The sequence below is a fragment of the Typopeltis vanoorti genome, chromosome 22 (genome assembly GCF_054136105.1).
Source record: "Typopeltis vanoorti isolate ZY-2024b chromosome 22, IOZ_Tvanoo_1.0, whole genome shotgun sequence".
Lineage (NCBI taxonomy): Eukaryota > Metazoa > Arthropoda > Arachnida > Uropygi > Thelyphonidae > Typopeltis > Typopeltis vanoorti.
In genome coordinates this window covers 37,413,634-37,439,275 of record NC_143570.1, presented here as the reverse complement: position 1 = coordinate 37,439,275, position 25,642 = coordinate 37,413,634, and the positions used below count along the sequence as shown (strand labels likewise).

Genomic DNA, 25,642 nt, shown 5'->3' with positions numbered 1-25,642 from the left:
CAAAGAATAAGAGAAGAACAGAAAGACATAGAAAAAGACTAAAAGATACTATTAAAGAAGATGAAGTCTTGGTCGCAACATCAATATTACATCTAATGTGTGAAGAAGGAGGTATCTGTGGGGTTAATCTTTATTTGCATTATGAACTTCATTAAAATGTCATTTTCTCTGCTCAGTAAACTACTTGTCAGTTTTTATTTATTTATTTTATTATTATTATTTTTTTTTTAGTGAAAGAGCTTATCTTAGCTATTGTAAGTAAGTTTAGAAAATAAGGGAAAAAAAAGTTTTTTTTTTTAGTTGCCTAACAACAAATTGAATATTAATTGGATGAGAAATTGTATTCTCACTTACATCCATATTTTATCACAGTAACAGCAATATATACTTCCTAGGAAATGTACTCTGCATTATATGGTATTCCAAGTAATTTGTAGTAAAGACAACAGTTCACATTATACAAACAGTTGGTTATGAAAATACTTCATGGGAAACATTTCTAGTATGCTTATACTCTGAAAAAATATGGATGTAAGTGAGAATATAATTTCTCATCTAATTAATATTCAATTTGCTGTTAGGGAGCCTGTGTAGCTCAGTGGATGTGGCGTTTGCCAACCACGGCGCTTGACCGCACGAAGGAAGACTTGGTTTAGAGTCTAGTCAGCGACTAGAGGAAATTTTTCTAAGCCTTTTTTCGACCGGTTCCCGAGTTAGTCGATCTCTGCCACGGGCAAGCAGGTTTTTCCTCCCGGAAACTCGGGTTTTTCGTCCTGTAAACTCAAGAAAATCGACCGTAGAACCCACATTATTTCAGACATTAAATATATTGTGTTAGGGTTAGGGACCACGAGATGGCGGCACATTTGAGCCGTCTCTCTTCACTGAGTACCGCTTAATTAGTGATAGCCTTGGGCCATCTATCTCTGATTGGTACCAGTGGAGATTGAACTGCCCACTCAGTCTCCAAAAGTTAGATAGGGCTAAATGGCCTCGCCTACTCCCCGTATACGGGAATATAAAGGCGTTAGCTGATTTTTTTTTTTTGCTGTTAGGCAACTAAAAAATTATTTTTTTCCTTATCTTTCCCCCAACAGCTTCTCATGTCTTTCAGTCTTTATTGTGGTCTCATCATTGGGAACTTGAATCATGGGTATATTAGTAGCTTTCAGGGAGAAGTTATATTATACAGATTAAAGTTTATGAGAGCCTGCTTGATATATACAACACATATTTCATTTTTACACTCTCTTGTTTTTGCACTAATGAATAAAATATGTAATCCACATTAGGCTGGTGTGTTTGAAATAGTGCAGCACTGAGGCAACTTATGAAATGTAAGCAGCAGCTATATATAAGTTACTAGGAGCTGCACCTATGGTCTTTGTTTGCTAAGAGTATGCCGTAATGATATGTATACACTGAAGTGTAGAGTTCAAAGGTAGATGCAATAAATTGCAATGATTTATAATAATGGAGGAAACTGTAATCGTTTGGCATTGTTCTTAAATTCATATTTCTTCCGCTTGACTTGCCATTATAAACAGCTTTTTATTTCTGTCATTCCATTTTATTCACATCATCCATAGTACATAGTATGTATTCAGAAATGCAGACTGCATGATTTTTTTATTTATTACTTCAGAGATTCTGTAGAAGTTTTGAAAACTGGAACATTAAATGTTTCATTAAATTGTATTTTTTTAAACTTCAAAAGATGGAAGGATAACATAAGTGGTATATTTATTCATTAAGTGCTGTCATAATTTTAAAAAAAAAAAACCTTTCTCAAGCTGTTACTAAATCACATTGACGAAAGCTGCTTTTTCCCCTTTAATTCAAAACATAAAAAAATTCTGAGCAGCTTCATCTTTTTTTATTTTATTTTTATTTTTTTATGCATTGGATTCACACTGAAAACTATCTCTTCACAAAATTTCAGCTTTCTAGCCACACAGGAAGAGTAAACATCTGATCTGGCAGTCAGTCAGTCACTTATTACTTGGAAGCATGCATATATGTGATATTCTTTCACATCTGTTAAGGCTGAATAAACAATCTTTTGTTCATGAAATATAATTTTTTTATCTTTTATTCCCCCCCCCCCTCCAAAGTATTTATTTGCATTTTGAGAATTAGGTAAGAAATAAAGCAGTTGATTGAAGATCCCAGATATAAGAGTTCTGAGGAAAATTTGGGAGTGAACAGATCATATCCATTTGTAGAACAATATAACAGATGAAAAAAATAATTTTAATTATTTTAATATTTAAGAATGTTGGTTACAGTCATTTAAATAGAATGGGAGAAGAAATATTGGCAAAGCAGATGCTTGGAGCAAAATTGGCAAGAAAAATACCATGATATAAATAGACAATTTGGAAGAAAATAATTGAATCAAAATTATTCATCAAATTGGTTGTTGGACTATCATATCTAGAACGTCCTTTGGGGTATATGCCAACAGCTGATGATGATAACAGATCTGCTATTCTCTTTTATGTGATAAGCTCAATTTGGATTCCCTGCACAACATGGTCTTGGTTGTTATTCTGACCAACTTTTGTTATGTTTTATCAAAACCATAAATTCATTGCATTCAAGTAATTAAAGACATAATATCAAATAAAAACACCATTTCATTGGGAATATTTGCTATTGCTGATATTTGTTGGTATATTAGGCCTAGTATGGTTTGAGACTTCTATTCTGGACTATGGCTTACTCATCAACTGGAAATAAGTCTGGTAGATGTGGTACATAGGAAAGAGACAGGAAATAACAGCAATTGGAAGAATTTTTCATCAGTATTTGAATATTTTGATCACTGTATTGCTGAGCACCATTTTTTACACAAATGATTTTATCCAGGATATGCATTTTCCACATAGTGTGGGTATGATATGAGTGTTGAGACAGATTTGGCAGTGCTGTAACATACAGTTGACTCCCACTATAGCAAATAACATTATAGCAGACTCTCTCCCACACTGTCCCAGCCAAAGCTCTAAAGGTACAGTGCTGTGCTAAAAGAAGTTCATTTATTGCAAACTATCCATCATAATGATCTATTTCTATGGTCCATATGAGATTTTTGTAGCAAGCATACTCTGTGATTTTTATGAAAATGATATGAATCATAAGATATAACGATTCTGAATTTTATTTATTTATTTTTTATTTTATGTTTTTTCCACCCACAAAAGGTTATCTGCAAACCTATTGTACATTTCTACTGTGAATGGGCTAAGAATTTTGGCAAGAACATAGAATATAAATATCAGAAGCAAATATTCTGTAGGCTATTGAAAAAACATAGAAATGAAGAAAAGAATACTGTAAAAATCAGAGACAATAAAAATAAAGGTAACATGAAAACTGAAGATAAAGATATTCCAGATGTCTGGAGTAATTAATGTGAAAGATTGCTAAATGAAACAAGTAGTGTCAGCATGGTGGTGAAAAACTTCCAACAGGGAATCAGTCAGGAATACATATCCATACTTGAAAAGTATAAAAAGTCATCAAAAACCTGAAATGCAGAAAGGCAGCTGGAGTAGATGAAATTTGACCAGAAATGTTCAAATATGGAGGTATAAAAGTTTTACAGTGGCTGCACTGCATAATCAGAAAGCCTAGTCAGAGGGTCCCCATATATACAAAGGGAAATAAAACTAAATGTGAGAATTACAGAGGTATTTCCCTACTGAGTGTTCTTGGTAGGATTTATGCAAGTATACTTGAGAAACAGATAAGAAAAATTGTGGAGGAGAGGCTTGGAGAAGAACAAGCTGGGTTCAGGCCAAATAGAGGTTCTCATGATCAGATTTTCACTTTAACACAAACAGTTGAGAAATCTTGGGAATATAACAGGGATTTGTATTTAAGTTTCGTAAATTTGGAAAAGGCATATGACAAGGTGCCAAGAGGAAAGCTCTTCAGAACACTTCGGTTATATGGTGTAAATGGGACATTATATTGAGCACTATATAACCTAGATTTAAGCTGTAAGTCAACAGAATTTAAGGAGGTACACTAAGATGGTTAATCATCATTTATATGGATCACATTATGAAAGAAAGTGTTTTAAACCTGATATCAAAATAGGAAATGGTAATCTCAACCACTTACTTTCTGCAGATGATGTGTATACTGCTAAATCCAGTACAAGTCTGTAGGACTCCCTAACTAAATTGAATAGCTGCGTTAACAAATTTGATATGAAAATCAGCATTAAAATTAAAAGACAGTGTCATAGCTTGATGTTAAGTTAGGTGTGCGACAAGTATGCATATTATCTCTACTATTATTCTTTATCTATATGGATCACATCATGAAGGAAAGTGATGTTAAATCTGATGTCAAAATTGGCAATGTTAATCTTAGCTTTTTATACAGATGATGTTATACTTCTGAATAACAGATCTGTATTGAATAAAACCAGTATAAATCTGTAAGATTCCCTGACTAAATTGAATAACTGTTGTAATAAATTTGGTATGAAATTCAGCAATAAAAAGACTAAATCTATAAAAGAAGTAAAACATTTCAGCTATTTAGGCACAATTTTTAGCTCAGAATTCACTATTTCATTGACAAATGTTTTTACTTCAAATAAAAAAAAAATCTGTACAGTTAATTAGATTTGACTTCCATGTATTTTTAGGTACACAAATGGGTAAATGCTGAATCTATGCTACAGAAATGTTTTATTGGTAGAATGAAAATGTCTTCTTTGTGGCTTCAAAGGGGTAAGTTGTCTATTTTTATGCAGATGATGAGTTAATTATTTTTGTGATAACTTTCATATAAGATAATCACTTTCTAAAAGCATCTGACACAGAGATCTGTATCTGTTAATTCATAATAGTGCTTCTGATTGTATTTTTCAAGTATAGAACAGTAATGATTTTTGAAAATTGTTGAAACATAAAAATATAAAATTCTTCCATCTAGAAATCAACTATTGGTGACTAATAAATGCCAGTTACTGAGTAAATTTTGTGATGATGGTGTCTAATGAGCTGCTTGATGGATCATATGGGGAAGAGGAGTAAGATGAAACTGGCTACAGTTCAATGAAGTCATCCAGTATATCCTCATTTTGCACTGCTGAGTGAAAATGATTGCATGCACACACAGTATCAAACTGAATAACTAGTTCAAAACTTTTGGTAATTATCACGTTGTGTTTGATGCATCCAGAATTAGAGGTAGTTATAAAAAAAAAAAATAATAATAAAAGCCATGTAACTTCTTGTGTGCATAGACTTAAACTGTACTCGTTCTTGACAAAATTACATTGGAATTTTATGTCATCATGTTGTTGTATACATGTTAAATTATTTCATCATAACAGTGTTATGATTAACAGGTTTTACAAAAGATTAAAATTGAAACATTTGACATATAATACAAAATCATTAAGAAACTAAAACATGAAATATAAGCATCCACATTACCAATATGCTATAGGTTTACAAGAAAAACTTTTCACAGGTGGGGGAGACAAAAAAATAAAAATAAATTAAAATATCTTTTATGTATTTTTAAAAATTAAAAATACAGTAATAATAATAATAATAGAAGACTTATATGAGAGATGCTATATTTCTAGAATTTTCACCCAAGTATCAAGGACATCATCAGTGTAAAATTTAAATTAAACAAAGATAAATAACAACAAAAAAACAACAACCCAACAATGAGAATGTCAATCACATGTAAATGACATAGACCTACAGTCCCAGGTACTTTTATTGTTCTAATAGAAATTTTTTAAAAAGAATTATCATCATCAAATTCCTGACATATACCCTCAAGAGGAGTACAACCAAACCTTTCATCAGATTTCAGCATTATTTGGAAAATTTTCCAAATAATGTTGGGCTCAGTGCTGTCACCTACACTTTTCCTCCTATACATCAATGATGTTCTCTCCCTGACATCCACTCCTATTCGTAGTTATGCTGATGACTGTAATTCACATTTAAAGATCTTCTTTAACCAATGCCTAAACACTGATCTGCTTGCCGTTCCCAAGTGGGATGAATGAATTTTATTCACTCATTCACCAGATTGTTGACATGAGTGAACAGTCTAGTGAATTTAATGTCACCAAAATGCAATCCTGTCTCATTTCCAGGAAGAAAGATCATGTCTTCCCCCATACTTTTGACAATATTCTTCTTGCCAACCAGGATCAGTTTTCTCTTCTTGGGTAACACATCTAATCTACCTTAACGTAAGCACATCAGGTCTGTAGTACCTTTAGTCTCAAAAAACTTGGTATTATTTTTTTGTTCCAAACAGTACTTTCTTGCTCAACTCCTGACACATTATAAAGCTCATATCTGCCTAACTTTAGAATACTGTTCCTACATTTGGGATGGTACACCTAAGACAACCTTCAGAATGCTTGATTATAATCAGAAGAGAACTATTCACTTAATTGATAACCCATTCCTCACTGACTCCCTCTAGTTGCTGCATTATGTCTTTTCTATAGGTATTTCCATGGGCACTGCTCCACTGAACTGACCACTACTATCACTCCAGTGTCCTCTACTCATATATGAACACGAGCAGCTACCAATGTCAACACCCATATACATTTCAATGCCAATCCCATTGAACCATCTTCTTCTCATCCTCTGCCTTTATTTCCTATTCTTCTGCTTTTTTTGGAACAGTCTTCCCAAAACTGTTTTTCCTAATGATCACAACCTTCAGGTCTTCAAAAAACACACATGGATGTTTGTGATTGTCTGTGAAAATACTAGTGGCAGTAGATGGCGTTGGTGTAGATGATGAAAGTAGTTGTAGTTGGCAGATGAGTGGTGGTGACGGAGAGTTGTAGAGTAGGTTCCCTCCCTCGATGAGTCTTTGGACTCCCTGGAGGTGTTATGTAATAATAATAACATTTCTTTGCAAGCTTTGATGAGGATTTTGTAATACTGGAGGTATTTCTAGAGTAGCAATATAGGTACTATAACTTACCAGATAAAACATTGCTTGTTTGCATTAGTTAGGAGTACTTTAAAAGATGACAAAGCAAGAGGCATTCAAATCAACACCTGACAAATGATAGGCTAATTGGAAGAAAATTTGTTGATATTTGTGAAGCATGATGTTGGACTACCATAATATCTAGAACACTACTTGAGGTATACACCAGCAAATGATGATAGTAATAAATCTACAGTTTATTTTTTTATAATCAACTCAATTAACAGTGTAGCTGCAGAGGCATTTAAGTGGACAAAGATCTTGACAATTCTATGGTATTTTCATTCCAGAGTAGATCAATTTACAGCATAGTCAAGTGCTTATAAAAGGGGGGGGGATTTTGACAATTTCATTGTACTGTGAAAAGAGAGAATGTACTTGTAGATCCATTCTTAACATTCAGTGCTCAACTGTTTACAAAAATTTGGAATTGTCAAGACCTTCAGTATTCTGAGTATGTCTGATCTACTTATCTATGCAAAATCTGAGCAAAAATATATTTTTTTTTTTATGTGGATGGAAGACACAAAAAGTTTTTTTGTAAACCTATAGTACATTTGTACTATATCATGTGGTTTTCTTTGATTTCTATGAGTTTGCTATAGAGTATTAACTGTAGTTATTACGGATGAATAACAACTATAAATGCTTCATATGTCATTAAAATCCTGAAGTGTGTACTCAAGGGATGTAAAAATGCTATGATAGTACTATGTGAGAAGTTTACATTATTACTAACTTTCCATAAACAGTTTTCCCTCCAAATTAGTCTGTTATATGTCAGAACTCCAATATTGAGAGATCTGATATTCAGTCTTCTAACTGCAGTAGTGCACCTAGCTCTTGTTCTTCCTCTGGGTCTTTTCCTACTATCCTAGTATAAAACTCCTCTTTTCTTAATTGTAACTAAATCTGTGTGGTGCATGGGGGTGGGAGTGATGTGTTTGTCTTATGATATATTTGATAACAGTAATTAAGGAGAATGCTACTTTGGGTTGGTATATTGTTTGTGATGTTGGTATGTGAACTATCATTAATGAGGCATGTGAGAATGGGAAATATAAGGGAGAGAAAGAATGTGAATAGAAATAAGTTGATCACTGGTAAAGGAATTATTAATAATTAATAATTCCTTTGCTTAATTATGAATAATTAACATTTGTGTTATCATGTTTGTCTCCTATCTCTTGCTGGTTGGAGTGAATAATGTGGGATACTATAAATGTATTGATGGCATAAAAAAAAATTATGAGGAGAGTGAAAAGATTTGTTTGCAAAATATAAATAGCTAACCAGTAATAAATAGCAGCTGCATACATTTGATAGATCAGTAAATAAATATAGGGAGGGCTGATATAATTAACTAATGATGTTGATCAAGTGATTCATCTAGGCGTGGCAGGAATGCATGCACCAGGTGTGGAGTGATGGAGCAGCAAATATTGTATAATTTGTTGTGTTATGTGTATTTATTTCTATGTTTTATTTATATTTCTCTTTGTTTTCTAAGAATTTTCTGTTATTCACTAATGATCAGTGTACATAGTAATGTACACATAAATAATTTCTAATTATCATTAAATTATTCACCTTTTCATAAATCCTGAGTTCATTACATGATTTTTTTTTTCTTCTTTTCAGCAGCTGTTCTATCTTATCAATAATAGATATCACACATATTCTGCTATTTTGTTGGAGATCAATTGATGCTGCAGTTCACTTCTTATAATACATAAAAGGATTCATTTTTATTTAGAAATTGATTAATTTTTACTCATTATGTCTGTTCTTTCCAAACAGTAGAATGAAATGTTTGTATAGCTTGAAAAGCATTTTATCCCCCAATAGACTCTATACTGCACAAGCAAGAAAAACTTGCCTATGCTTTTATTAGTAGTTTTATTGTATCACTAAATAAAGTACAGAGACATTTACAGTCTGTGTACTATATTTAGCAACAATTAGTGGAATTAGAGTGGAATGATGCTTCATAATGAAAAACACTCTCTTCCAACAGACACTATTCTGCACACATGTAAGCAAAACAGATTTATTGTAGCATTAAACATAGCATCTAACTAAACACATTTGTCCTAACATCCTCTTTTAACTTTTTATTTGCAGAAAATACATGTAACATCTGTTTATAATGCAGTCATTGGGTACAGAAAGCACACAATTCATGTAAAACAAATAAAGATGTGTGTGCGTGTACACTATCTACCAATAATTGTCCGTACACTTTAGCAATTTGCAATTGATACCAGCAGCGAACCCTAATATTGGATATGTCCATCTTTGGCTTTGATCACCTCCTGCCCACCCTTTCAGAGATGATTTCCAGCAATGTGCAGCAGACATCAGGTGGAATTTGTCTCCATTCCTCCATCAAACCAGCACTAAGGTCAGATCAAGGATGTGCTACTCTGGACCTCAGTCACCACTCCAATTCATCCCACAGAGGTTCAGTAGGGTTGAGGTAAGGATTCTGTACAGGCCAGGGCAGTCGTTTAACACCCATCTTTTTATACCATTCCAAAGCAGATGCAGCTTTGTGGCATGGAGCATTGTCAACTTTGATAGTAACACAGGTCCGTTCCATAAAAACTCTACTCTGTAGGCAGCACCTGATTATCCAGAATATCAAGGTACTGAGCTGCTTTCATGAAACCAAGGACAATGATCAGTGGTCCCACTAGAAACCAGCTGAATGCACCTAGCACCATTTATTCCTCCACCACCAAACTTGACTATGGGTACAACACACTGTGGTAACAAGCATTCACCAGGCTGCTTCCACACCCACACCCTGCCATCAGAGTGGAAACAGGTGAACCTTGATTCATCGCTCCAGAGTACCATTTTCTGGTCCATTTCCAGTTCACACGCTCTTTGCACCAGGCCAGACGAGCTGCCTTGTTTGTTGTTGGAAGTTTTTCCACTTGGTTATACTATAAATTAAAGATACCAAGAAATTGGTTTAATCCCTTATCCTAATGTAAGCAAACAAAGTTTGCACCTGAAGTATTTTCAGGTCTGGGACAACTCGTATATAGAAGCTAATTAATTCACATCACTTGCCTTAGTATCCCATAATGCAAAGCACATATCCTTGCAGACATGTATAATGCTATGCATTATGGGAAGGGTCACTACCCAGACTGGTTTCAACCTTTATTGAGGTCTCATCGGTGGGAGCCAGACCCAAAAGTGATACCAAGGTTGAAGTAATGCAGAAGTCATATTTTCATATTGCATGTTGTCCCAATCCTGAAAATACTTCAGGCACAAACTTTGTTTGCTTACACTTGGATAAAGGATTAAACCAAGTGTATAATTTCTTGGTATCTTTAATTTATAACGCCTTGTCCATTGTTGTTGTGATGTTCGGTTTGTGTGCCACTGCTCCTCCATGGAAATCCAGTAAATTTTCTTTTCGTACAGTATTAATGCTCACCATAGTGTTACTGGCACTCTGGAACTCATCATGGATGGTCTGTGCCGATTGTAATCGGTTTTTGCATGCCACCCATTTTAACACCTTCCTGTCAATCATTTTCAGCAGCCACCCTGAGTGTTTTCTTGCACTAGTGATGTCAGAATGTATCCATTTGTTGATCACATCGCCAACTGTTGAATTTGGATGCTCCAGTTGAGCGGCAATGGCACATATGGACATGCTACCAATGTGATAGTCAACGATGACACCTCTTTCGAAGTCACTTGTCATATTGCCATACCACCTGTATTTCATCATTCAACTACTATGATGAAATACTGCTGCCTACTATCTGTACATCGGTTTTTATATTATTAATAAACCTGAAATATTCCATAACTTCAAATAGCAGGGGTGTCCAGACAGTTGGTATGTGTATTTAACTTGAAATCAGTTCGAATTGCATTAGAGAATTTTCAGTATCATTAAGACATTTCAGTGTAAGTATTCTAAATTCCTGTTACAAAATATATAGCAGAGTTTTAAATAACAGACTAATAAAATATTCTGAAAACTTTATTTTAGAAGTACAGAATGGATTTAGAAAAGGACGATTGTGTATAGACCCGCCTTTTGCCTAAAATTAATAATAGTGGACAAAAAAGAGAATACAATTTAGAAACACATATTACATTTATTGACTTTGAAAAAGCATTTGACAAAGTTAAAAGAAGCATTTTATTTAACATATTAAAAGAAAGACCAATACCAAATAATATTCTAAAAGCTATCCTAAGTACATATGAAAATAATCAAATACAAATAAGATTAAATTATAAACTATCATGTACAAGAGAGATAAACCAAGGAGTCCAACAGGGATGTCCCCTTTCAGCAACTCTTTTTAACATTTGTCTAAATGGAATAAAAATTTCCATCAAAGTATTAAACTTTCTCCTACTGTGAACTTAAGCACTCTCCTTTTTTCTGATAACCAAATAATAATTACAAATTCTGAAGATAACTTATAGAAAGATATTTAAATTTAAATGAGATAGCCAAAGATTATGGCTGTCTCATTTAAATTTAATGATAATATCAACAGAAAAATCAAAAACAATGGCCTTTAAAGGACAAGATCCAGTAACAACTGAAATAGTAATAGATAACAAGATTTTAGACTACCAGACTATTGTATGGAAGTGAAATGTGGACAATAAACAAAAAGACAAAGATTAATAACAACTGAAATGAAGTTTATGAGAAAAACTGCAAAGTATACTCTATTCGATCACAAAAGAAATGAAGAAATTATGAATGAATTAAACCAGGAATCGGTAATAGAAAAAATTAAAAAAATATAAACATAAATGGATGGAACACGTTGAAAGAATGAAAACAGAAAGATTACCAAAACAAGCCTTAAATTACAAACCGTTGGGAAAAAGAAAACCAGAACGTCCTCTTAAGAGATTCAACAATGACTTCTAAGGCCGGAACAGGCCACTCTAGGCCTAAATCCTTGGCAAGCATGATATGATGATGATTAAGACATTTCCCAAAAGCTAATTTTGTAAATAAAAATAACAAATTAATATAAAGTTGAAACTAACATGCCATATAAGCTTTGTGAAAACATGGAAGTAACATTTATATGGTAAAGAACTTCTTCCAGCAGTTTCCACACATGCAACTACTGCCTGGCATAAATACATTAATATGCTTCTGCAGCTATCAATGATATCTCTGCACACCCCTAATATTACTCAAAACTCCCATAATCTTTAATAGCTAGTCTTTTATCAACTTTTATTTCTATTGTAATGAATCCAGTATAACCCTTTAAGTGTGAAAGTGAACTTATTTATTAATGTAGATAACTTTAATTTAACTTATTTATTTATTAATGCAGCTCATATAATATTATTATATGAGCAACTCCATTTAATCTGTTAGACTCATTGAGAGAGGTCCTAAAAATTATACCAAACACCGTCCAATATTTACACAATATCTGTAATACTTTTTTTTTGAACTCATTCCCAATCATGTCACCCACAACAGACTCAGGCAACATATTCCATTTATTCACCACTCTCCAAGCAAAAGATATAGTTCTGAAAAATTTCCTCTGTGTTAATCCTGTAAAAAACCTTTCAGTAATTTTTATGTTCCAGTCCTATCACCCCTTTTCTGGCTGTCAACCAATTTCTGTAACCCACAAATCTTCAACCTCCTCATAAGGTGCCACCATCTTGGTCACTTGCTTCTGAATCCTCTCCACATCCATCTCCTCTCCAAGAAACATATTAGTCAAGATAAGGCCTTACCAAGGTCCTGCAAGGAAGTATAATAACCTGCTTATCTCTATCCATCAGGATGTGTTCTTCAGTAACTAATGAGCTGTTTTAGCTACCTTTGCAATATGCCCCTAAACTTCAACTCCTTATACACTAACACCCCAAGTCCCTGGCTCCATCAATTTCCTGGAGTATAATTCCATCAGTATGATACACAGCTGGTAATCTTTTCACCCAAACTTCATGACCTTACACTTTGCCACATTAAACTGTTATTCATTTGACTTTGCCCATACTGCCAGTCTATCTAAATCATTGTGCAAAAATTTAACATCGTTCTTTATTGACTATTACTCTACCCAATTTTGCATCATCAGCAAGCAACTGAATAGTTCCTTTCAGATCACTTTATATATGATTAATATTCAAATTAAACAGTAGTGACCAAGAAAAGAGCCCTGTGGCACACCACTAGTCATAGGCCTTCTACTGAATTTTACCCCTGAATAAACTACTTTCTGGGATCTTTCCATAATCACTCTCTTATCCACTTCACCAACTTTATATTCATCCCTATGTACTTGCAGTTTATTGATTGGAATTCCATGCAGTATTCTGTCAGAAGCCTTTACAAAGTCCAGTAGCATCACTGTCAACCCAACCCACTGACATTTCCACTACACTCGGGCATACTTCATCAGGAATATAGTGATATGATATAGTTTGAAAACATAAAAGCAGAATGATTTTTAATATATCAACTGACATTAATTGCATTCATCTCTGATCCCTCTTACAGTACTCTTCCTCCATTTGAAGCCTTTCCAAAACATTTTACCATCTTCCTGATATTTAATTTCTAAATTCTTACCAGTTTTCCAATGACTTTTGGTTAGCTACATCTACACATTGTTTTACTTTCTTACATTTTTCTCTATCTTCTCTCTGGGTGCATTTGACTTAACTTGCTAGGTACTTTTAATGCACTTTCTTCTTTTCCATGATAATTTCTTTAACTTTCTGAATCCACTGTGGAGTTGTTATTTTTCTATCCTTGCAGACACCTTCACCACAATCCTCTGACTAAATCACTGTTTTCTTCACAGTGTGTGCCTTTGAGTCTTGAAGCTTTTATTCTTGTTTTCAAATGATTTCAATTTTCTTAAATAATATTTTCATATCCAAGTCTGCACTTTATCTCTGAAAGTTGCTTGACTGATTTTTTTAAAAAAAAATTTTATGCGTTTTTCTTTTCAATATGATATTCAATTTTCTGAAGTATGCTGTGTATACCTGTAAACCACCATAAAGATATCACTACAAAATATAATCAGTGAGGCTTTTTTGTCCATGTGAATTTCTTCAGATTTTTATGTTGGAAACTTTTGACTAGTCCATGTTCTGAACAGAAATCCAGCAGATACTTATTAGCTTTGCTCTTTTCTCCAAATTTTCCCAACATATTGCTACATGTCTGGTATTCATTTCTGACTTTGATATTTAGATATCCAATAAGGACTACTTTTCCTTTTTCTTTGTCAGTTTCTTCTCGGATGACTCAAAAAAAAAAAATTCTTCTGCTTCTTTCTTATTAGAACCTTGCATGGGACCACAATATATATTATTAAATTTCCCATTTTGATGTTTGCCTACATCTCTGCTTGAAGCTCTCTCTCATTCAAGATGATTATTTTCATATTTATCATTAAATACCATAGTTATTTCTTCCTTTCCCTTGTTTTGTTGTTGTTAATTAGAAGAATCTCACTTGTTTATCTCCCTTATTTTGGTAACATGTGACATTTCTCTAATTCTTTTTACAATTCCACTTCTTTTGTTGATGGTGCAACATATCTTGAATTTTTCCAGTGTTGAGTTGGAGTTCGTTCCAGTAGCTGATTTTTTACTTTTTACCCTGGTTTCCAGACAAAAACAGTGGGGAATTTGTTTAATTAGACATTTCCCAAGCTGGCATGACATTTCTTGTTGTACCTTCATCGTCATTGGTTTAAGCCAATACAGAAAACAGTTTAGTCAGCCATATTTCAAATTGCCAGCAGTACACATTTGCCTGGTTTCTAAGATATTTACTATCAGGGTAGTATCAAGGGAAGGTAAGGATTGCACGTTAAGTGTCAGAAACCTTAGCCTGTTTTCTGCATTCCTCAAAATGCCATGTGGTTTTCTGCTCCCAGTAATCTAGCTCAACTTGTGCTTTATTTATTATTATTTATTTAATTTTATTTATTTATTATTTTATTGTTATTACTAACAGTTGAGAATTTTAGATATTTAGCTTATTAGCATCTGCAATCGTTTTCTTCCAGTTGCATCACTTTCAGGAAGGTTACCTGGACCAGATACAAGTATACAGCAAAAGCCAGGTAAATTGATCTGTCACAACTTTCCATTTTCTAGTAATTTTTTTTTTTTTTATCATGTACAAGAATAATGTATATTTTTCATGTTTAATCCCAAGCACAAGAGATTATTTAACCTATAATACATCAGTACTGTAGAGGAGCTGAAAGTTATGGGGAAAGAAGAAGCATTGGATTTGAAGAACTGCAGCTTATGCTCTGTAGTATAAGTAGAAATAGTGAACAAAGAGGAAGAAATATTTTTCTGTGAGTTTTGAGTTGAACTGTGTAGGGATGTTTTATAGCTTATGCACATGTTTTAACATGCTTAGTGAAGAGCAGAGAAGTTACTGGCTATAGAAATAGCTATAGAAAATGCAAGGAGCAGAAATTAAATGGTCTTGTGAAAGGGAGAGGATGGGATTGTTTGGTGAGAGATATCATTAATTTGCATAATTGCTTCGGGAGCTCTTAAGGATACTAACACAGGTGGGTGTATGGATTTGTGATTTGTATAGTCAACAGCTTTTTTTGAGGAAAAGTAAAACCATGAGCAAAAGAAAGAATCTGGTTTCTTGGATTCTAATGAAGTGATATTTATATAATATCATTATGCCAGGGAGGGTAGGAGTTTTGAGTTATTCAAGAAGAGAAATTCCATCTCATTCAGAGATATGGATGTTGTCAAAGACCAGATGAAAAGTTTTTGCAAGAAATAAAACAGGATTGAGTTAGCCTAGCATTGAAGTTAATGAGGTTATCAGAACCCCAAGTTGGACTGAAGAATGGTTTAAATATCAGAATTTAGGGTTTCAGTTTGTAGAAGCTGATATTCTGGAATTTTTGTCAATTTATATAGTACAAGGTTTGTCAAATAAGAAAAGAGAAGTGCAGTGATGTCATCAGCAAAGCCACTTATTGGATTTGCAGTCAGCTGGAGAAGATAATTGATATATAAAAGTAATGAAGAAAGTAGGTGAAAGAACAGCCATGTGGAATGCCAGCATGAGTTGCAAAGTTTAAGGGTAAGAATCCATTCTAACACATTATATGCATCCAGACGAAAAAAAGCTGGTAATCAAGTTGCAGAAGTCAAAAGAGACCATATGTGGAAACAAGTTACTTAATGGGCCATTGTGTGAAACCTAATCACACGTTAGAAGAGATATGAAGAGCAGCCATTTGAGATTCCAAATTTATCCAAAGGTAGATGACATCAGCAATAAAAAATATTTGCTGATTTTCTTCTCCACTGAAATTGCAGATTGTAAGGAGCAAAGAATCTGCATTAAATTTTGCTTCAACCTCAAAAAAATCTGTACCAAATGCTTAAGGAAGTGCTTTTTGATAATGCTATGAGCCAAAACAAAACTTTTTTTGTGGTACAGATGCTTCAAGGATGGATGAACGCTTGTCAACGATGATTATAAGTGTACTGGATGACCATTGACAAGCACAACACTGGAAAACATTGCAAAAGTATGTGAGGTTATCCCTGCAGATCATAGGCAAACTATCCATGATTTTTATGAGATCTGTCATATGGCACCACACAACTTATTTTGTTGGACATTTTGAACATGAGACACATTGCTGCAAAATTTGTGCCAAGACTGCTGGGCAACAACCAGAAAGAACAGCTTGTAACTATCTGCAGGCTCAAAGATCAAACCAGAGATGACCCCAACTTTATCTCCAATGTCATAAATCATGGATTTATGGTTATGACCCTAAGACAAAGCAGCAGCCATTGCAGTGAAAGTCACCAAATTCACTGTGACTGAAAAAAAAAAAAAGCACGTCAAGTTTGTAAGCAGTGTCAAGAAGTCAGTTTTTTTTTTTTTTTTTTTAAATACATCCAAGGCATTGTTCATAAGGAATTCCTCTGCCTGGTCAAACTGTCTATGGCAAGTTTTACTGTGAGGTTTTGAAGTGACTAAGGGAGAGCATTTGATTCAAATGTCTGGACATGTGGAAGTAAATGGCTGAGTTCTCCACCATGTGGAGAACAGCAACTTTCCTGTTCTCCACAGGTTGAAATTCAGCTGAAAAGGCATAATTTTGACACAACTGAGAAGATCCAGGCAGAATTGTAGGTCAACACAGTCACCCTTGATGACTTCCATGGATGGATAGAATCATGGAAAATCTGCTGGAATTGCTGTATACGTTCCGAAAGGGACTAAAGAGGTAGTGGAAACTGGTAGTTAGGGTCAGTAATTTTTTTTTTTTTTTATATGGTCAAATTCCCTGAACTTTTGGGTAGCACCTTGTACCTCTTGGAGGATAATTGCAATGTTGAAACAAACATATGTTGAATATGTAAGGATAATGAAGTCATTTTGCTCCTTTACAAGGCCTTGATACAACTGGACCTGAACTACTATCTGCAGATTTGATCTCCTGGTTCAGAAGGGATAAAGAAGCTGTGGAAAGGATGCAAAGATATTGAGATTATGGACTGTAGATTATGAGGATAGATTGAGAGTATGTGGGCCTGCAGACATTGATAAACAGAAGAAAGTGAGGTGATATGTAGAGGTCTATGAACTTCTGAAAGGGTGTTATAGATAATCACCTAATGAAATTTTTTATTATGTGGAAGATGGGAAGAGGACAAGGGGTATCTGTGCAAGTTAAGTTTATGCACAGTTAAGAAAAGGTGAGAGCTAGATCTTCCTTTCACAAGAGCAATGAGTAAGTGGAATAGTGCCTGTTGAAGTAGCGAGTGCATCCAGTGTGAATGAGTTTAAGAGATGGTATGACAGCTGGTGTGGGTAATCTGCAGCCTCCCTCCTTGGAGGTCTTGGATAATACATATCAGAAACATAACTTTCAGAGGACATAACACAAAAATGGGCAAAATACGTGTCGCAAAATCTCCTCTCCCATATCTTATTTGGCAGTAAATTCTGAGTGGACCTTACTTTCTGGATGTGCCTCATAGCTTAATGGTTCACTTGGATGTTAAGAAACACACTGACAGTCAAGGATCAGGAGGTTATTATCCCTCTTTGTAAGCTTTGGTACAATCACATCTGACTATTGTGCACAGATTTAGTTGCTTAGGTTTCTTGGAGATGTGGAAACATTAGAGAGTATTCAAGAGTCTAGTGACCAAAATTATTCCCTTGTCTGTAGAATGCTTCCTGTGAGATAGACTGAAGGTTTGTGAATTACAAAGTTTAGTTCATAGGTGGAAATGAGGAGATAGGGCAGAAATGCAAGTTGCTAAAAGTATTTTATATAGTAGGTACATTCTGTATGGATTAGAGAGAACAAGGGGTCATCTCTAAATGTTGTGTTAAGGGTAAGTAAGCATGGGGATGCAAGAATTATTTTTTTATGTGTGGTGAATAAACATGAGACACATCTGCTACAAATCTTCAAGTTTATTCAGTTAAATTCATTTGGCTGAATGTGGTGTGATATTTTGGTATGGAAAGAAAATAAGCAGTAAAAAGCCAACCTGCAAAAATTACACAAAAAACATCAATCAGTAGAGAACTATAAAAAAAGTTTATGTGAATCCCACCCACAAAAGGTTATATGTAAAACGTTTATAACATACATTTGTTACTGTGGATAGGCTAAAGGTTAGATAATGTGTTCTCTAGAGATCAAGCTTGGTAATTCATCACCTCAGGCCTCTAGTAAGAAGGGTGGGTTCATACCAGGCATTGGAAATTGTCTAACACCTAAATACTATCAAAAGCAACCATGCTGTATTAGGATTCAAACCCACAGCCTCTTTGTTTGAAGAGTGAAGATACTACCCACTTGGCCAACCAGGCCAGTAGTTACCAAATTTTTCTATTTAGGCAAACTTTTTAGTTAATATAGCAATTAAATATGGAAATGGGTAGGAATGTGGAAGCCATTTCTCAGGCTCCCTCTCAGGAATTAAACTCTGATTCCCCATTATGGCCTTGGTAAGCACACATAACCTAAGAATAACTGAGAATAAATAGCATAATTGAGTCTGATATTGCAGCAAGCCAATTGAATTACAAAGTTTACATTACTTATAAGTTACATGTAGCTTATAAGTAATGGAGAGAGGGTGAGACAGCCAACCTAACCTATACTGCTTTCATTGGGTTTTGAAAAGAAACAATGAAAAGAGATGAGTTGGCAGAGAAATTACAGAATACCATTAATGACTGGTGTTACTGAGACAAAGAAGACTAAAATAGATATATTCTTTCAAAATAAGTATAAAATGATTTATTGGAGGTAGCTTAAGAGTCAAAAGCCAGGTAACTGGAAGTAGACCCCCGAATAGCCTATTTAAGGAATGACGGAAAACTGACTGAGGCTTCTGACAATGTCCATTCTTCACTGTTCTTGTGTTACATCCCGTTAGTGGTACATCTTAGTACTGAAAAATGAAGATGTGCCTTCAATTTAGGATTTAGCCAACAAATTGTACTCTGGCTTAAACAAAGAACAATGATGGTACAACATGAAAGGTCATGCTGGACCTGATTGTATCATCATCGTACTATTGAAACAAACTCAAACTCGACATCAGCAGAATTTGAGCTAAACACCACCAAAAGTACAGTTACCAAAAACAACAAGTTAGATTATTGTAAAAAAACAACTACAAGATGTTATATTCAGGAAATAATGATCAGGAGAATGAAGGAAGGACAGATTCAACACTCAACACAAAGTTTAACACTATGCTTGTTGAATGGCAGGCAGTTTCAGTGCAGTGATGTGGGCAAACGTCAAAATTGGGAATTGAACAATGAGACTTATTTGTGCCCATGTTTCCACAGAAGGTTCTACAAAGAAATAGCAAAGAATTTTGAATCAGAGAAGGCAGCTGACATAAAGAAAAAAGACGTTAGTCTTTGTTGGATATTCAAACACAGTATTTAGAAATGTTTTATGAAAATTTGGAGAAGACTAAAGCTAATAATAATGTTAAGTATTTGCTGGATTTCTTTTTAGTGGACATAGAACAGACATCACTAATACCATATTCCACCATAAAGATGTGTGCATTCACATGGAGAGAAAACGCCAGAAATAAGAAAAGTCTCATTAATTTTGTTATTATCAATAGTGACATCTTAACACTGGTTTAGGATATAAGAACACATATTCTTGTATCCTGAAATGCATGGGATTTGAAATAGGAAGTGATCACCATTTAGTTTTCAGCAGGGTAAAAATAAATATCAGATTAAAAATAAAAATGTGTAAGAAAATTTTAAAAAGAATCAAAGTTGTGCTACTTTCAGAGATGAACTGTAGTGAAAGAGTTTGAAAACAGTAATCAAACCCTAGAGTCTTACTGGTAGACTGTGAATGTAAGAGAGAGGGATGCCAGAGTGGAATGTAAGAAAGTGGTCTGCAAGGATGTGTCAGTACTTCATGATGGCATCAGAAAGTTAAAGAAGTATTCTTAAAAAAGGACAAAGTATTTTGAAAGTTGTTCCTATCATGTAAGTCAGCACATTGCTGAGAGAATATAGAAAAAAAGTAGGAAATTAGAGCAGTATGTAAAAGAAGCTAAACAAAAGCCATGAAAAGACTAGTAAAAATATAAAAATAAATATTAGGAATGCTTTTAAACTATTGAAAAGGTGTAGAGAATGGAATCAGAAGGATAAAAGTGACTTAGAATCATATTAAAATGAAGGAAGGAAGAAACTCTGCATTCGATAATGTATGAACATTGTCTCCTTAGGATCTTTTTACCAGCCATCCTGGAATTAAAGACCTGTTAAGCTCTATGTTAATCTTTCTCATACTTAAAGAAAATGGAATAGATTAACACAGATGTTTAATGCCAGGATGGCAGGAAGAAAACTCTGAGGAAACCAAGATTGAAGTCAGCCAGTAGTGCCCTAGAAGACCAAAATACAATACTTTATAAGATTGGATTTGTGATGTATAACAGTCTAATTTAGAGAAAAATTTGACTGTTATACTGTATAGAACATTATGATAGTAATAATTTTAACTTTTCATGTAGTACTATCATATGTTTTATACACCCCTACAGTTACATATCAGGAATTTTGTGATGATGATTTATTTATTGGTAGCACAGGTTAAGGAAAGGTATGAGCAGCTATAATTCTTTTACCATCAAGGTAATATTGTTGAGTGGAAAGTAATTCCAAGTGGTATAGTTTAAGCAGGTGAAAATTGAAAGATGCAGCTTATTGGTGGCCCATAAAATTGTGTGTAGTGCAAAAATAGAAGCCTTCTTTGAGTCAGTCAAAATGGTAATTGATGTACAGTAGAAGGGAAAAAATAGTTTCTGTGATTTTTTTTTTTTTTTTGGAGAAAAAGGCTCGATTAATAATATTATTATCAGAGGCTCTCAGCAGAAGCATGACATTTATTGAAGTGGAATCAAAGAGTGATATAAACTTCATAGTGCCTAAAGCACAACAGTCCATCATTATTGCTCCTCATTTACTGTCTACACTCTCATTACTCTTTCAGGCAATGCCATTTGTGAAACTACTTCTCTCTCTAAATAATTTTTCCTGCAAGCAGAATGACAAATGGCAACTCTCCTTGCAGGAAAAACTATTCAGAGAGAGAGAGTAGTAGTAGTTTCTTTCACCATCCTTCATGCAACTTCCAGGGAAACCCACCTTCTTTCTCTTTGTTCTGCTTTTATGAGAAATCTGCTTATTGTCTAGTAAACCCCCCCCCCCCAAACGTCTTATTTGTCTTAGTCATATTACCCCTCTATCTTTTGTGAAATAATCAATCCTTCAATCTGTTATATCAAACAAACTGCCAAATTAGCCATCGTAAATCTTCCTTCCTATTTTTCACTTATTTGTAGATCCACAGTACCATGCAGATATTTGAAAACAAATCTGATGAAATAGAGTGGTTAATCCTTATTTTCATAGTGTCATATGTCTGTCTATTATTTGTGTGTGTTCTTTGTTGGTTTTGTGGGATGAAAAACCCAAGTTTCTGGGAAGGAAAATCTTTCCAACTCCACATGAGACTGGTTAACTAACCTTCAGATGAAAAGCTGTCTATTTTTCCAACACTTACAATAAAGGTTCTTCACATTCTAGACATGATTTGAACCTAGGTCTTTGTTACAAAAGGGTATCATTGAAGCCAACAACTATGGAGGCTCAAGCAATCATAATAACTCAGTTTATTAAATTGAGTAACATAAATACAGTAATAGGTCTTAGCTTTAAAAATATGTACTAGCCTAAAAGCAAATACGCACATTAAACCTAATGTTATTTTTTCAACAGAATCTTTTTTATAAAAAGGCAAAGTTTAAATAACTTGATGAATTTGTTTATTAAACATCATCTCCACTCTAATTACAGTTATAGCTGTGAAATGTACAATCCTAAAATAAAAATAGATAACAACACACAACTTAGAAAAATAAAAAAGAATCTCTTTAGTAAATACTGGCAGTTCAATTTAGTGATTAAATGAAACAAGGCTGTAATGATCTAATGAAGTAAGTTTGAATGCGATAGCAGAAAATAATGCTTTAGATAACGCTCAATATCCACAGGGTGATTGATGTTTCTACATACAGTGCTATTACTTTTGTCTAGTGCAATTTTCTGGTGATCTGTCTTCACATTTTCTAGAATTCTTCTTGCTTTCTAGAAATATTTTCTTCGTTTAATTGTTCTGTGACATTTTTTGACAAATACCATTGTCTTAAGATATTATTATTATTTATATGGGAACTCCATGAAATCAAAAGACTTATTGTGGGAGACCCATTCTATCTATTAATACAATACCTATCATACATCTCCTTAAACCTGTTCATTGTTGGGGTGCTCACAACCACCTCTAGCAATCCAAGAAAAGAACCTAGTCCACATGCCCTTATTAACCACACTCTTAGACAGCTTCCTTGTACTCCTCCCCCCCCCCCTCTACTTCCCATGTATTGAAAAATTTCTTCTGTGTCAATCTTATAGTATCCTTTTACTTATGCAACCCACACACCCTTAGTCTATTCTCATAGGGAGCATATTCCACAGACCTGTCATCAGCTTGATCACTCTTCTCTGAATCCTCTTCACCACTTCTGGATCTCCAAGAAATGCAGGTGACAATCTGTGCACAGTAGTCAACATGTAGCCAAATTTTAGCCTTATAAAGAAGGATAATAACCTCCCTATCTTTACTTGTCAGTGTGCTCTTCAGCATCCAAGTAATCCTCTGAGCTATTTTGCTAACACTTGCTATATGTCCTCTGAGTTTCAGATCTCTATCCACCATCATCCTCAGAACCCTAGTCTCACCAATTTACTGTAAACTAGTACCATCAATATGATATGAAGTGTATACTCTTTTTCTTCCTTACATTATAAAATTGAATTGACAACCATTGTTCTTTCTTGAGCAATTGTTTTTAAGTATATTATACAGAATGCATGAGTAGCTATTAGATTCATTTTGTCCATCCATCCATCTACAAGTTTCATCTCTGGCTGAATGGAATTTACTGAAATTTGGTATTTGGGTGGAAAGGGGTACAAAATCGAAATGTGAAAATTCCATATTGCAAAAACCCTGCTCTGGCTGGATGGAAATGAACAAAATTTGGAATTCACACAAGACGTCTATAATTGTATCTGATGTTGGTTATGATTAATTTTTCTGGAAGAACAATTCTAAACGATGTTTTTGCCTGGCTAGGTGAAATTTGATATTTAGAATGTATTAAAATATATTTAATTGTTTCAGTTGTACCATTTCTAGTGGTAAAATTAAGCAAAATAGAATTATATGTCCACTGTGCCTAATTCCCAAATAGGTGAATGTGTCATAAATGTACAACCACTAGACAGTCCTTTGAGTGCATAAATTTTCACCATTCTGATATTTCTTTCTAAAACAACAGAAACAAACAAAAACCCAACCCTGAATAATTTACTACTATATTGTATGTAAAAAGTATAAGCCAAACTAACTTTAGTGTCTGCTTGGTATAATAGAGTGGGATAGTAGTTTTCATTGTTCAAGTAGTCCTTGTTTCATGATTACTTCAAGGAAGATTATTTTTTTCTCTATAATTGGACTAATTTTATTGGCAAAATAATCTGAATGATAATAATTATTCCTCTCCTACTTTCATGGAATTTAATATTTCTGGTCACTATTAAAATTTGCAGTTTTGTTTGGACCATTTTAATTTCAAATTTAAGCCAAACTAAATTGTTTATAGCAGATGGGAAAAATAGTTCTGGTTTCATTTGTATTAATAATGAATGGCATCATTATACAGGAATTCTATTACAAAGAGAATTTTATGTTTGCTTGCAATCATTTTCTTGTTTTCACATACCAGATTTTGTTTTATGATATAGTTTCATTCTGTATTGGAAAAAAAAAAAAAAGAAATTATTTCTTAATCTTATAAGTTGCCACTTTGCTACTATTTATAAGTTAAGAAGTCTCATTTTACTTTGAGTGAAATCTGATTCTTTTAAATAACAAGAATAACTCATAGTTTGCTGTGTACAAAGACACATTTTGTGTATTTTTAATATGTAATGCATTTTGAGTTAATAGGACTCAGTCATACTATTCATCATGTAGCTAGTTAGTGTGATGAACTGTTAAATGCAGAAATTGCATTTTACTCATGCTTTATGCATGAGTAGAATGCAATTTCTGGAACAAAAACAGCATAAAATATCTAGTTTTTGTAATTTCTTTTAAATGTGTATTATATTCATTATGAATTTTAATTACTCTTACATGATAAACGATAATAAGAAGATATGTGATCAGAACTGTAATGGCTATCAAATTTTAGGAACACGGTATATGCAACTGGAAAACCATATTAGTGTGGAATAGAAAGCTGGAAGCTATATATGATAAAAATTTTATTGGCAGAATTATTTAATTATAATTATACTACCTGCAAAGACCTTAAAATATTCACATTTAAACATGAAATAATAATAGAAATCTGACTGATTCCAACAAAGCTATCATTTAATATCACCGCATAGAATGCAGGTAGAGAGTAAGCAAAAAAATTTCTGTTTGGCCTACTTTTGGATGATAATGATTTGCTTTCTTAATATCTTACCAGTCACCCATCCTATTAGATTTAATTGATATTTTTGTTGCCATCAATCTTCTAGATTCTTGTTTATTATTTCATGTCAGTTGTAGATATTTAATGTGTTCTTTTATCATTTAGAACTCATTATGTTTTATGTTGTATTACAATTGACATTTGATAGCATTCTCTTCTTGTATGCACCTTCTTGTTCAGTGTAGTGTTTTTAAATGTGAATTCCACCCACGAAAATTAAGTCTATAGCACATTAGTAGTAGTAGTACTGTAAGTGGAAAAGTGGTGTTAGATAATCCAGGAACTCTGTTCTAGAGATCCACCCACGAAAAGTAAGTCTATAGCCAGTGCCGGTGCTAGGGTCTTTGCCGTGCGCATGCAATTTCTATCTCAGCGCCCCTGTAACGATCTGGCATGTGTGGTTCTTCTGCGATAATAAAAAGTTAAATTATTTGAAATTTCT

The 25,642-nt window shown here is 33.8% G+C and overlaps 1 protein-coding gene across 7 annotated transcripts in view; it reads left to right on the top strand.

Annotated features, from left to right (window-relative positions):
• The window catches only part of LOC150094318 (cytochrome b5 reductase 4), a 266,376-nt gene that overhangs the window by 110,251 nt on the left and 130,483 nt on the right, over positions 1–25,642 (top strand). For 6 of the 7 annotated variants that reach the window (XR_016550236.1, XM_090411979.1, XM_090411980.1 and 3 more), the window contains exons 5-6: positions 4,667–4,751; positions 15,075–15,131. Coding sequence is in view for 6 of the 7 variants with exons in the window: in XM_090411979.1 (XP_090268105.1) it covers positions 4,667–4,751; positions 15,075–15,131 (142 nt within the window). In the remaining variant the exon portion in view is untranslated. The remainder of the gene's footprint in view (positions 1–4,666; positions 4,752–15,074; positions 15,132–25,642) is intronic. The other variant, XM_090411976.1, reaches the window with a different exon arrangement.